The sequence below is a fragment of the Nerophis ophidion genome, linkage group LG04 (genome assembly GCF_033978795.1).
Source record: "Nerophis ophidion isolate RoL-2023_Sa linkage group LG04, RoL_Noph_v1.0, whole genome shotgun sequence".
NCBI lineage: Eukaryota > Metazoa > Chordata > Actinopteri > Syngnathiformes > Syngnathidae > Nerophis > Nerophis ophidion.
The window spans coordinates 3,432,906-3,446,834 of record NC_084614.1 but is presented as its reverse complement, the minus strand read 5'-3'; the positions used below and the strand labels follow the sequence as shown (position 1 = coordinate 3,446,834).

Genomic DNA, 13,929 nt, shown 5'->3' with positions numbered 1-13,929 from the left:
AGGAGATAATGTTTGAAAAAGGGTGACGGGTTTTTACAAAACTTTTGTTTTGAAGGGGTAATTGCCAACTTCCTGTTGATTTTTGCTGAAGGATGTCAATTAATGAAATGTAGGTCTAAGTGAGACCTACATAGATGTGTTTGTTTCATGTCTCTATGACATCCCTACCGGAAGTTACAAGCAGTTTTGTTTGTGTTTTCTTCCTAGGAGCAGTTTTGTCTGTGTTTTATTCCTAGGGGGCGCTAGAGTGCAATTTTGAGTTTTGGGGTTTGGTTTTTTTAATTAGATCGCAATTTTCACCAGTCCTGATGTGTGTGTCCAGTTTGGTGAGTTTTGAAGAATTTTAAGGGGGTTAATTTACAGCTCAAAAAGGCAAAAATTAAAATTTTTAGGAAACTTTTGATTTGAAGGGTTTTTTGCCAACTTTCTGTTGATTTTTGGTGAAGAATGTCAATTAATGAAATGTAGGTCTAAGTGAGACCTACATAGATGTGTTTGTTTAATGTCTCTATGACATCCCTACCGGAAGTTACAAGCAGTTTTGTCTGTGTTTTCTTCCTAGGAGCAGTTTTGTCTGTTTTATTCCTAGGGGGCGTAAGAGCGCAATTTTGAGTTTTGGGGTTTGGTTTTAGATTAGATCGCAATTTTCGCCAGTCCTGATGTGTGTGTCCAGTTTGGTGAGTTTTGAAGCATTTTAAGGGGGTTAAATTACAGCTCATAGAGGCAAAAATTACATTTTTTAGGAAACTTTTGATTTGAAGGGTTTTTTGTCAACTTCCTGTTGATTTTTGCTAAAGGAGATTAGTGAATGAAATCTAGATCTAAGTCAGACCTACATAGAGGTTTTTGTTTCATGTCTCTACGACATTCCTAATGGCCTTTACTAGCAGTTTTGTCTGTGTTTTTCCTAGGGGGCGCTAGAGCGCAATTTTGAGTTTTGGGGTTTGGTTTTTTGATTAGATGGCAATTTTTGCTAGTCCTGATGTGTTTGTTAAATTTGGTGAGTTTTGAAGCATGTTAAGGGGGTCAAATTACAGCTCAAAGAGGCGGCGGTATAATAATAATAAAACCTTAGAAATACAATAGGGTCCTCTGTCCCAAAGGGACATTCGGTCCCTAAAAATATATATTATTATTGACAAAGACGGTGATGAGCAAAGAGGAAATATTTTATTCCATTTCATTTATCCATCCATCCATCCATCATCTTCCGCTTATCCGAGGTCGGGTCGCGGGGGCAGCAGCCTAACCAAGGAAGCCCAGACTTCCCTCTCTCCAGCCACTTCGTCTAGCTCTTCCCGGGGGATCCCGAGGCGTTCCCAGGCCAGCCGGGAGACATAGTCTTCCCAACGTGTCCTGGGTCTTCCCCGGGGCCTCCTACCAGCTGGACGTGCCCTAAACACCTCCCTAGGGAGGCGTTCGGGTGGCATCCTGACCAGATGCCCAAACCACCTCATCTGGCTCCTCTCGATGTGGAGGAGCAGCGGCTTTACGTTGAGCTCCTCCCGGATGGCAGAGCTTCTCACCCTATCTCTAAGGGAGAGCCCCGCCACCCGGCGGAGGAAACTCATTTCGGCCGCTTGTACCCGTGATCTTATCCTTTCGGTCATGACCCAGAGCTCATGACCATAGGTGAGGATGGGAACGTAGATCGACCGGTAAATTGAGAGCTTTGCCTTCTGGCTCAGCTCCTTCTTCACCACAACGGATCGATACAACGTCCGCATTACTGAATACGCCGCACCGATCCGCCTGTCGATCTCACGATCCACTCTTCCCCCACTCGTGAACAAGACTCCTAGGTACTTGAACTCCTCTACTTGGGGCAGAGTCTCTTCCCCAACCCGGAGATGGCACTCCACCCTTTTCCGGGCGAGAACCATGGACTCGGACTTGGAGGTGCTGATTCTCATTCCGGTCGCTTCACACTCGGCTGCGAACCGATCCAGTGAGAGCTGAAGATCCCGGTCAGATGAAGCCATCAGGACTACATCATCTGCAAAAAGCAGAGACCTAATCCCGTGGCCACCAAACCGGATCTCCTCAACGCCTTGACTGCGCCTAGAAATTCTGTCCATAAAAGTTATGAACAGAATCGGTGACAAAGGACAGCCTTGGCGGAGTCCAACCCTCACTGGAAACGTGTCCGACTTACTGCCAGCAATGCGGACCAAGCTCTGGCACTGATCATACAGGGAGCGGACTGCCACAATAAGACAGTCCGGTACCCCATACTCTCTGAGCACTCCCCACAGGACTTCCCGAGGGACACGGTCGAATGCCTTCTCCAAGTCCACAAAGCACATGTAGACTGGTTGGGCAAACTCCCATGCACCCTCAAGAACCCTGCCGAGAGTATAGAGCTGGTCCACGGTTCCACGACCAGGACGAAAACCACACTGTTCCTCCTGAATCCGAGGTTCGACTATCCGGCGTAGCCTCCTCTCCAGTACACCTGAATAAACCTTACCGGGAAGGCTGAGGAGTGTGATCCCACGATAGTTGGAACACACCCTCCCGTCCCCCTTCTTAAAGAGAGGGACCACCACCCCGGTCTGCCAATCCAGAGGTACCGCCCTCGATGTCCACGCGATGCTGCAGAGTCTTGTCAACCAAGACAGCCCCACAGCATCCAGAGCCTTAAGGAACTCCGGGCGGATCTCATCCACCCCCGGGGCCTTGCCGCCGAGGAGCTTTTTAACTACCTCAGCGACCTCAGCCCCAGAAATAGGAGAGTCCACCACAGATTCCCCAGGCACCGCTTCCTCAAAGGAAGACGTGTTGGTGGGATTGAGGAGGTCTTCGAAGTATTCCCTCCACCGATCCACAACATCCGCAGTCGAAGTCAGCAGAACACCATCCGCACCATACACGGTGTTGATAGTGCACTGCTTCCCCTTCCTGAGGCGGCGGACGGTGGTCCAGAATCGCTTCGAAGCCGTCCGGAAGTCGTTTTCCATGGCTTCCCCGAACTCTTCCCATGTCCGAGTTTTTGCCTCCGCTACCGCTAAAGCTGCACACCGCTTGGCCCGCCGGTACCCGTCCACTGCCTCCGGAGTCCTATGAGCCAAAAGAACCCGATAGGACTCCTTCAGCTTGACGGCATCCCTCACTGCTGGTGTCCACCAACGGGTTCTGGGATTACCGCCACGACAAGCACCAACAACCTTGCGGCCACAGCTCCAATCAGCCGCCTCGACAATAGAGGTTCGGAACATGGTCCACTCGGACTCAATGTCCAGCACCTCCCTCGTGACATGTTCAAAGTTCTCCCGGAGGTGTGAATTGAAACTCTCTCTGACAGGAGACTCTGCCAGACGTTCCCAGCAGACCCTCACAATGCGTTTGGACCTGCCAGGTCGGTCCGGCATCCTCCCCCACCATCGCAGCCAACTCACCACCAGGTGGTGATCGGTAGAAAGCTCCGCCCCTCTCTTCACCCGAGTGTCCATAACATGAGGCCGCATATCCGATGACACAACTACAAAGTCGATCATGGAACTGCGGCCTAGGGTGTCCTGGTGCCAAGTGCACATATGGACACCCTTATGCTTGAACATGGTGTTTGTTATGGACAAACTGTGACGAGCACAAAAGTCCAATAACAAAACACCACTCGGGTTCAGATCCGGGCGGCCATTCTTCCCAATCACGCCTTTCCAGGTTTCACTGTCGTTGCCAACGTGAGCGTTGAAGTCTCCCAGTAGGACAAGGGAATCACCCGGAGGAGCACTTTCCAGTACTCCCTCGAGCGTTCCCAAAAAGGGTGGGTACTCTGAACTGCCGTTTGGTGCATAAGCACAAACAACAGTCAGGACCCGTCCCCCCACCCGAAGGCGGAGGGAGGCTACCCTCTCGTCCACTGGGTTGAACTCCAACGTACAGGCTTTGAGCCGGGGGGAACCAAGAATTGCCACCCCAGCCCGTCGCCTCTCACTGCCGGCAACGCCAGAGTGGAAGAGGGTCCAATCCCTCTCGAGAGAAGTGGTTCCAGAGCCCTTGCTGTGCGTCGAAGTGAGTCCGACTATATCCAGCCGGAATTTCTCGACTTCGCGCACTAGCTCAGGCTCTTTCCCCCCCAGTGAGGTGACGTTCCACGTCCCAAGAGCTAGCTTCTGTAGCCGAGGATCGGACCGCCAAGTGCCCTGCCTTCGGCTGTCGCCCAGCTCACAATGCACCCGACCTCTATGGCCCCTGCTATGGGTGGTGAGCCCATTGGAGGGATGACCCACGTTGCCTCTTCGGGCTGTGCCCGGCCGGGCCCCATGGGAACAGGCCCGGCCACCAGGCGCTCGCCATCGTGCCCCAACTCCGGGCCTGGCTCCAGAGGGGGGCCCCGGTGACCCGCGTCCGGGGGAGGGAAATCTGGGTCCATGATGTTTCTTCTTCATAAAGGTCTTCGAGCTGCTCTTTGTCTGATCCCTCACCTAGAAGCTGTTTGCCTTGGGAGACCCTACCAGGGGGCTTTATGCCCCCAGACAACATAGCTCCTAGGATCATTGGGACACGCAAACTCCTCTACCACGATAAGGTTGCAGCTCAGAGAGGAGTCAATTAATACAATTTTGAAAAAAAATGTATGGAGTTTGTGAAACATTTTTTTGAGTTTGGCAGTCATTTCACTCCATAAAGCACACAGAATATAGAAAATTTAACATTTTTTAAATAAATTAACTGATTAAAGAAAAAAAAACGTGTTTTTTCTTAGTTTGTGAAACTTTTTTTTTGAGTTTATGAAACAAGTTTTTGAGTTAGTGGAGTTTTGGCAGTCATTTAATTCCATAAAGCACACACAATATAGAAAATAAAAAGATACAAAATAGAATGAATGAATTAATAAAAGAAAATATTTTTGGGGGAGTTTGTGAAAAAAAATTAGAGTTTGTGAAACAAGTTTTTGAGTTAGTGGAGTTTTGGCCGTCATTTCACTCCATAAAGCACACACTATATAGAAAATAAATAAAAAAATAAAATAAATTAACTGATTAAAGAAAAAAAATATGTGTTTTTTTCTTAGTTTGTGAAACTTTTCTTTGAGTTTATGAAACAAGTTTTTGAGTTAGTGGAGTTTTGGCAGCCATTTAATTCCATAAAGCACACACAATATAGAAATTTAAAAAAATACAAAATAAAATGTATTAATTAATTAATTAACAAAAGTAAATATTAATTTGGGGAGTTTGTGAAAAACATTTGGAGTTTGTGAAACATTTTTTTGCATCGCAAGCAAGACTCACATTTAATAATGAAAAAGAAGATGGAAGGCAGCAAAGTCGGGGAATTATCGGACATTCGTGTTTGGAAATCTTGCTCGAGCCGCTCCATCAAACGCTCGGAACACGGCGGGGAGTCCCTGAAAAGGTCACAGAGGTCGCAGCCGCCCAGCTGTCAATCATGTCTCCACCTGACCTATCCCTGCTAGCTTGTTAGCGGCTACGTGAGTTGCAATTTAATAGCAGTTTGAGACAAAAAAGTTCTGCGCTAGTTCCTAGTCTATATAAAGAAAAAAATGTTTAATTGTTAGTTACTCGTTAGTTAGTTTGTTCTTAGTTCTAAATATTATTTTCAGCTTTTCATTGCGTTTGCAAAGTGTCGACTATCACGTCATTACGTAGCCAGACTAAAGCGCTAATCACGAGCTAGCTTTTTAGCTTTTAACTATTATTTTGTTTGTTTTATACTCTTTTGTCGAAGAAAACTTTGTTTTTATATGGAAGCTGCAATATTTACCACATAAAACATTTTAAAGTGAAACTTTCGAACTAATTGGAGCTTTGAAAATAATTCATTAAAACATGGATTTTTTTTTTGTCATTATTTTTTGTTTTGAGCAATGGCAAAAAAATTAAAAATAAATAATTGATTGATTGAAACTTGTAATTAGTAGATTGCACAGTACAGTACATATTCCATAGAATTGACCACTAAATAGTAACTCCCCAATAAGTTTTTCAACTTGTTAATCAATTCATGGCAAAGACGTTTTTTTACATGGTAAAATAATGACAAAAGAAAAAAAAACAGCTTTGTGCCTCAATAGATTTCACCTCATTCCAATATTTATAATGTTTTTTATTTATTTTTGCAATAGCATTTCCAGAATGTGTGGGCGGGCGGTAAACAATTAGCTTCGAGTTCAAGATGTTCATCATAATTATTGTTCTGTTATATGCTGAAGGTTTTAAGTGTTGTACGTACATACAGATGCTTTAAATTAGATTTTCCTCTAAGGTTAGGTTTCTCCTCTCCCTTTATGGCTCAAAATGTAGACATAATATCAATAATAATCAAAAGTTGACATCTTTCATAAATATGCCAAAATATCTTCTAAAGTAAATGTTTGTACCTTTTTCTTTTTCAATTAGCCTCTGAACGAATGTACAGTATCGAATTTCACAAATAAATGATTAACATTTTCTCTAATATTAAATACATAACAGTTTATATAAATATACATACACACTTTTATTTATAAAGTTCAACATTTACAAACAAACATAATACAAGGAAAATTAAAACAAGTACAAAAACAGTACAATACAGTGCCAATGGGTTATTAATTCAATAAAGTAATTATAGAAAAATGTCAAATATACATATATTTAGTAATGTGTATAGTTAAAGGCTCACACAAGTTCTATAAATAGTTTAAATTTGGAGCATTTTATTTTTGTGTCACTCAAGCAGGAAGCGTCATCAAGCTGGTTTAGGTTAACTTCAAAATAAAAGTCCCATCGCCTAATCTATCGTGTAAGTGTCACAATTCACCGAATCTCTGCATCGCTACTGTAACCGAGAGTTTATATATGTCGCCTAAACTGTATAAAACTACAAAATAACAAACACGTAGGCTCCAATTTTACCCGAGGAGCACTTTATTTTGTTTGCCCTAAAAAATGTCTTCCTTCCCCAACGTGTCACCACTTCCGCTCTTGGCGCCTTCCAAATAAGAGCGCACGGCATATACTGTATAGGAGCTTACAGCAGGAACTTAATATCACGGAGAGGCAAGTTCATAAAAATAGGTTACACTATGAATAATATTGTTAGAGTTACATTTTTTTGTATTTCTTCTTATATCTGCTCAGTTATAAAATTGCATGTTGGCTTTATTTTGAAACAACATTTCGTCAGTTATTCTTACATGTTTGGATGAGCTTCCGGGTATGTAAATGTTTATTGTTCATTTGTGCTTCCAAAGGTGACGTTTTCTCTCCTTATGAATGGACATTGTTTAAAAACACACACAATAAGAGACAAACTAAATACAGTTTTGTGGTTTATTGGCATTTTTTTTATTTTATTTTATTTGCTGCTAGCTAGCTAGCCTGCTGGCGAGGAGAATGGCGCCTGTCCGCGTGTTGTGTGTGCATGGCTACCGGCAGAGTGCTGCTTCTTTTCGGGAGAAGACCGGAGCTCTTAGGAAGCTGCTGAAGAAACAAGTGGAGCTGGTGTACGTGGACGCCCCTCATTGTGTAGTACAAGGTGAGCTAACGTCCTTATATGTTTATTGGTGGCCAAACTTCTGTATTTGTGGTGTGCTAACTGGCGCTCAAAGGTTAAAGAAACGCGATTAAGAGTGGCCACTAGATGGCGACATAGTTCCTGGTGTACCTATTGAAGTGACCACGAACAGAGACGATCAGGACTGATCTTTGAAAGTAACGACTCCTGAAGATCTGATTCCATATATGATATATATATATATATATATGTATATATATATATATATATATTTATATTACACACACATGAGGCGAAACTTCTGTATCTGTGGTGTGCTAACTGGCGATTAAGAGTGGCCACTAGATGGCGACATAGTTCCTGGTGTACCTATTGAAGTGACCACGAACAGAGACTGTCAGACGGCTATTTGAAAAGATCGACTCTGGAAGATCTGACTCTTTTAAGGAGCCATTAATCCAAAAACAGTTTTTCTACTGAGACTATCAGGACGACTCTTTGAAAGGAACGACTTCTGAAGATCCGACTCCTTTAGCGAGACATAAATCCTAAGAGAGTTTTCTACTGAAACTTTTAGGACGACTCTTTTAAATGAGCGACTACTGAAGATCCGACTCTTTTAAGGAGCCATAAATCCTAAGAGAGTTTTTCTACTGCGACTATCAGGACGACTCTTTGAAAGGAACGACTCCTGAAGATCCGACTCTTTTAAGGAGCCATAAATTCTAAGAGTGTTTTCATGCTGTGACTATCAGGGCGGCTCTTTGAAAGTAACGACTCCTGAAGATCTGACTCCTTTAGAGCCATATGTCCTAATAGAGTTTTTACACTGAGACTATCAGGATGACTCTTTGAAATGAACGACTCCTTGAGAGCCATATGTCCTAAGAGAGTTTTTGTACTGAGACTATCAGGACGGCTCTTTGAAGGCAAAGTCTCCTGAAGATCCGACTCTTTTAAGGAGCCATAAATCCTAAGAGAGTTTTTCTTCTGAGACTATCAGGACGACTCTTTGAAAGGAACGACTCGTTGAAATCCGACTCTTTGAAGGAGCCATAAATCCTAAGAGTTTCTGTATTGAGACTATCAGGACGACTCTTTTAAATAAGCGACTACTGAAGATCCGACTCTTTTAAGGAGCCATAAATCCGAAGAGAGATTTGTATTGAGACTATCAGAAAGACTCTTTGAAAGGAACGACTCCTGAAGATCCGACTCTTTTAAGGAGCCATAAATCCTAAGAGAGTTTTTGTTCTGAGACTGTCAGAAAGACTCTTTGAAAGGAACGACTCATGGAAATCTGACTTTTTTAAGGAGCCATAAATCCTGACATTTTTCATGCTGTGACTAACAGGACGACTCTTTGAAAGTAACGACTCCTGAAGATCTGACTCCTTTAGAGCCATATATCCTAAGAGAGTTTTTGTACTGAGACTGTCAGGACGGCTCTTTGAAGGGAACGTCTCCTGAAGATCCGACTCTTTTAAGGAGCAATAAATCCTAAGAGAGTTTTTGAACTGAGACTATCAGGACGACTCTTTGAAAGGAACGACTCATGGAAATCCGATTCTTTGAAGGAAACATAAATCCTAAGAGTTTTTGTATTGAGACTATCAGGACGACTCTTTGAAATAAGCGACTCCTGAAGATCTGACTCTTTTAAGGAGCCATAAATCCGAAGAGAGATTTGTATTGAGACTATCAGAAAGACTCTTTGAAAGGAACGACTCCTGAAGATCCGACTCTTTTAAGGAGCCATAAATCCTCAGAGAGTTTTTGTTCTGAGACTATCAGGACGACTCTTTGAAAGGAACGACTCATGGAAATCTGACTCTTTTAAGGAGACATAAATCCTGACATTTTTCATGCTGTGACTATCAGGAAGGCTCTTTGAAAGTAACGACTCCTGAAGATCTGACTCCTTTAGAGCCATATATCCTAAGAGAGTTTTTGTATTGAGACTATCAGAACGGCTCTTTGAAGGGAACGTCTCCTGAAGATCCGACTCTTTTAAGGAGCAATAAATCCTAAGAGAGTTTTTGAACTGAGACTATCAGTACGACTCTTTTAAATAAGCGACTACTGAAGATCCGACTCTTTTAAGGAGCCATAAATCCGAAGAGAGATTTGTACTGAGACTATCAGAACGACTCTTTGAAAGGAACGACTCCTGAAGATCCGACTCTTTTAAGGAGCCATAAATCCTAAGAGAGTTTTTGTTCTGAGACTATCAGGACGACTCTTTGAAAGGAACGACTCATGGAAATCCGACTCTTTGAAGGAAACATAAATCCTAAGAGTTTTTGTATTGAGACTATCAGGACGACTCTTTGAAATAAGCGACTCCTGAAGATCTGACTCCTTTAAGGAGCCATAAATCCGAAGAGAGATTTGTATTGAGACTATCAGAAAGACTCTTTGAAAGGAACGACTCCTGAAGATCCGACTCTTTTAAGGAGCCATAAATCCTCAGAGAGTTTTTGTTCTGAGACTATCAGGACGACTCTTTGAAAGGAACGACTCATGGAAATCTGACTCTTTTAAGGAGACATAAATCCTGACATTTTTCATGCTGTGACTATCAGGAAGGCTCTTTGAAAGTAACGACTCCTGAAGATCTGACTCCTTTAGAGCCATATATCCTAAGAGAGTTTTTGTATTGAGACTATCAGAACGGCTCTTTGAAGGGAACGTCTCCTGAAGATCCGACTCTTTTAAGGAGCAATAAATCCTAAGAGAGTTTTTGAACTGAGACTATCAGTACGACTCTTTTAAATAAGCGACTACTGAAGATCCGACTCTTTTAAGGAGCCATAAATCCGAAGAGAGATTTGTACTGAGACTATCAGAACGACTCTTTGAAAGGAACGACTCCTGAAGATCCGACTCTTTTAAGGAGCCATAAATCCTAAGAGAGTTTTTGTTCTGAGACTATCAGGACGACTCTTTGAAAGGAACGACTCATGGAAATCCGACTCTTTGAAGGAAACATAAATCCTAAGAGTTTTTGTATTGAGACTATCAGGACGACTCTTTTAAATAAGCGACTACTGGAGATCCGACTCTTTTAAGGAGCCATAAATCCGAAGAGAGATTTGTACTGAGACTATCAGAACGACTCTTTGAAAGGAACGACTCCTGAAGATCCGACTCTTTTAAGGAGCCATAAATCCTAAGAGAGTTTTTGTTCTGAGACTATCAGGACGACTCTTTGAAAGGAACGACTCATGGAAATCTGACTCTTTTAAGGAGCCATAAATCCTGAAAGTTTTCATGCTGAGACTATCGGGACAACTCTTTGAAAGGAACGACTCCTGAAGATCTGACTCCTTTAGAGCCATATATCCTAAGAGAGTTTTTGTACTGAGACTGTCAGGACGGCTCTTTGAAGGGAACGTCTCCTGAAGATCCGACTCTTTTAAGGAGCAATAAATCCTAAGAGAGTTTTTTAACTGAGACTATCAGGACGACTCTTTGAAAGGAACGACTCATGGAAATCTGACTTTTTTAAGGAAACATAAATCCTAAGAGTTTTTGTATTGAGACTATCAGGACGACTCTTTTAAATAAGCGACTACTGAAGATCCGACTCTTTTAAGGAGCCATAAATCCGAAGAGAGATTTGTACTGAGACTATCAGAACGACTCTTTGAAAGGAACGACTCCTGAAGATCCGACTCTTTTAAGGAGCCATAAATCCTAAGAGAGTTTTTGTTCTGAGACTATCAGGACGACTCTTTGAAAGGAACGACTCATGGAAATCCGACTCTTTGAAGGAAACATAAATCCTAAGAGTTTTTGTATTGAGACTATCAGGACGACTCTTTTAAATAAGCGACTACTGAAGATCCGACTCTTTTAAGGAGCCATAAATCCGAAGAGAGATTTGTACTGAGACTATCAGAACGACTCTTTGAAAGGAACGACTCCTGAAGATCCGACTCTTTTAAGGAGCCATAAATCCTAAGAGAGTTTTTGTTCTGAGACTATCAGGACGACTCTTTGAAAGGAACGACTCATGGAAATCCGACTCTTTGAAGGAAACATAAATCCTAAGAGTTTTTGTATTGAGACTATCAGGACGACTCTTTTAAATAAGCGACTACTGAAGATCCGACTCTTTTAAGGAGCCATAAATCCGAAGAGAGATTTGTACTGAGACTATCAGAACGACTCTTTGAAAGGAACGACTCCTGAAGATCCGACTCTTTTAAGGAGCCATAAATCCTAAGAGAGTTTTTTTTCTGAGACTATCAGGACGACTCTTTGAAAGGAACGACTCATGGAAATCTGACTCTTTTAAGGAGACATAAATCCTGACATTTTTCATGCTGTGACTATCAGGAAGGCTCTTTGAAAGTAACGACTCCTGAAGATCTGACTCCTTTAGAGCCATATATCCTAAGAGAGTTTTTGTATTGAGACTATCAGAACGGCTCTTTGAAGGGAACGTCTCCTGAAGATCCGACTCTTTTAAGGAGCAATAAATCCTAAGAGAGTTTTTGAACTGAGACTATCAGGACGACTCTTTTAAATAAGCGACTACTGAAGATCCGACTCTTTTAAGGAGCCATAAATCCGAAGAGAGATTTGTACTGAGACTATCAGAACGACTCTTTGAAAGGAACGACTCCTGAAGATCCGACTCTTTTAAGGAGCCATAAATCCTAAGAGAGTTTTTGTTCTGAGACTATCAGGACGACTCTTTGAAAGGAACGACTCATGGAAATCCGACTCTTTGAAGGAAACATAAATCCTAAGAGTTTTTGTATTGAGACTATCAGGACGACTCTTTTAAATAAGCGACTACTGAAGATCCGACTCTTTTAAGGAGCCATAAATCCGAAGAGAGATTTGTACTGAGACTATCAGAACGACTCTTTGAAAGGAACGACTCCTGAAGATCCGACTCTTTTAAGGAGCCATAAATCCTAAGAGAGTTTTTGTTCTGAGACTATCAGGACGACTCTTTGAAAGGAACGACTCATGGAAATCCGACTCTTATAAGGAGCCATAAATCCTAAGAGTTTTTATACTGAGACTATCAGGACGACTCTTTGAAATGAACGACTTCTTGAGAGCCATAAATCCTAAAAGGGTTTTTGTGCTGAGACTATCAGGATGGATCTTTGAAAGGATCGACACCTGAAGATCTGACTCTTTTAAGGAACCATAAATCTAAAGAGAGTTTTTGTATGAGACTCTCAGGCTGGCTCTTTGAAATTAACGACTCCTGAAGATCCGACTCTTTTAAGGAGCCATAAATCCTAAGAGAGTTTTTGTACTGAGACTGTCAGGGCGGCTCTTTGAAAGGATCGACTCCTGAAGATCCGACTCCTTTAGAGTCATATATCCTAAGAGAGTTTTTGTACTGAGACTATCAGAAAGACTCTTTGAAAGGATCGACTCCTGAAGGTCCGACTCTTTTAAGTAGCCATAAATCCTTAAAGGGTTTTTGTGCTGAGACTATCAGGACTCATTTGTGCCGTTGTGTGTCCAGTCCAAGAGAACCATGTTGGTTCCAATGCAGGCGGAGACCAGGACTCCAGGGGCTGGTGGTTCTCGGACCCAGAGTCCGGAACCTTCAGCGCCCAGCAGCAGTGCGAGGAAAGTTCCGGTCTGGAGGAGAGCGTGGCGGCCGTGAGAGAGGCCGTGAAGCTCCGAGGTCCGTTTGACGGCATCCTGGGCTTCAGCCAAGGCGCCGCCCTGGTGGCCATACTGTGCGCTCTGCAGGAACAACACGCCGAGCCAGACTTCGGCTTTCGCTTCGCCATTCTGGTGGCCGCCTTCCGCAGCGCCTGCGCCGAGCACCAGAGGTTTTACTCGGCCCCGGTCCGCATGCCCTCGCTGCACGTCTTCGGACTGGAGGACCGCGTCATCCCTGACAGCATGAGCAGGGAGCTCCTCCCCTGCTTCCTGGACCCCCAAGTCCTGACGCACCCTGGCGGACATTTTGTCCCGGCCGCTTCTGCTCACCGGAAAACCTACCAGGACTTTTTGGAAGCATTCCGCCTAGAGACAAGTTTGTAGGAAGACCACAGACGCCTTATTGTGAAACAATAAATGATCACTTCCTGTCTTTTGTGAATGTCAATCAATGCTGGTAGTGCTCCTTGTTTGGGGTATTTTATTATTATTTTTGTCAAAGGAAGTTGAAAAAAAACATATATATATATTTTGTACAAAATACAAAAAAAGCATAATATTCCAAAATGGAAAAACATTTGGTGTTGTAAAAAATAAAATAAAAAACGCTTTGTTTTTTTTTATTCATATTTTATAAAAGAAAAAAATCCCCAGTTAGACCACAGCGGATTTTTTTTTTTTTTCATAGTCTGACACCGGAAGTTTTATTTTCAAAGTAAAAGCTTGGATTACTACAATCCGTGTATCTTTCGTCCATTCTTTTTTTTTTCAATTCTTAAATTGCAAATTAAAAAACAAAATTAAGGCCGTTTTGTCAAT

General features: G+C 42.7%; 1 protein-coding gene across 3 annotated transcripts; it reads left to right on the top strand.

The window, feature by feature from the left end:
• Nucleotides 1-7,066: 7,066 nt before the first annotated feature.
• Nucleotides 7,067-13,543, top strand: ovca2 (OVCA2 serine hydrolase domain containing). Of its 3 annotated transcripts, none has more exons than XM_061896763.1 (3): nt 7,067-7,164; nt 7,324-7,485; nt 12,965-13,543. In XM_061896763.1, the coding sequence occupies exons 2-3, from the start codon at nt 7,344-7,346 to the stop codon at nt 13,492-13,494; spliced, it is 672 nt and encodes a 223-aa protein (XP_061752747.1). In that variant the 5' UTR covers nt 7,067-7,164; nt 7,324-7,343; the 3' UTR covers nt 13,495-13,543. The 3 variants fall into 3 exon arrangements, with proteins under 3 accessions (XP_061752747.1, XP_061752744.1, XP_061752746.1); XM_061896760.1 differs by having other exon boundaries at nt 7,107-7,164; nt 7,320-7,485; XM_061896762.1 differs by lacking the exon at nt 7,067-7,164 and having other exon boundaries at nt 7,173-7,485.
• The last annotated feature ends 386 nt before the right edge of the window (nt 13,544-13,929 follow it).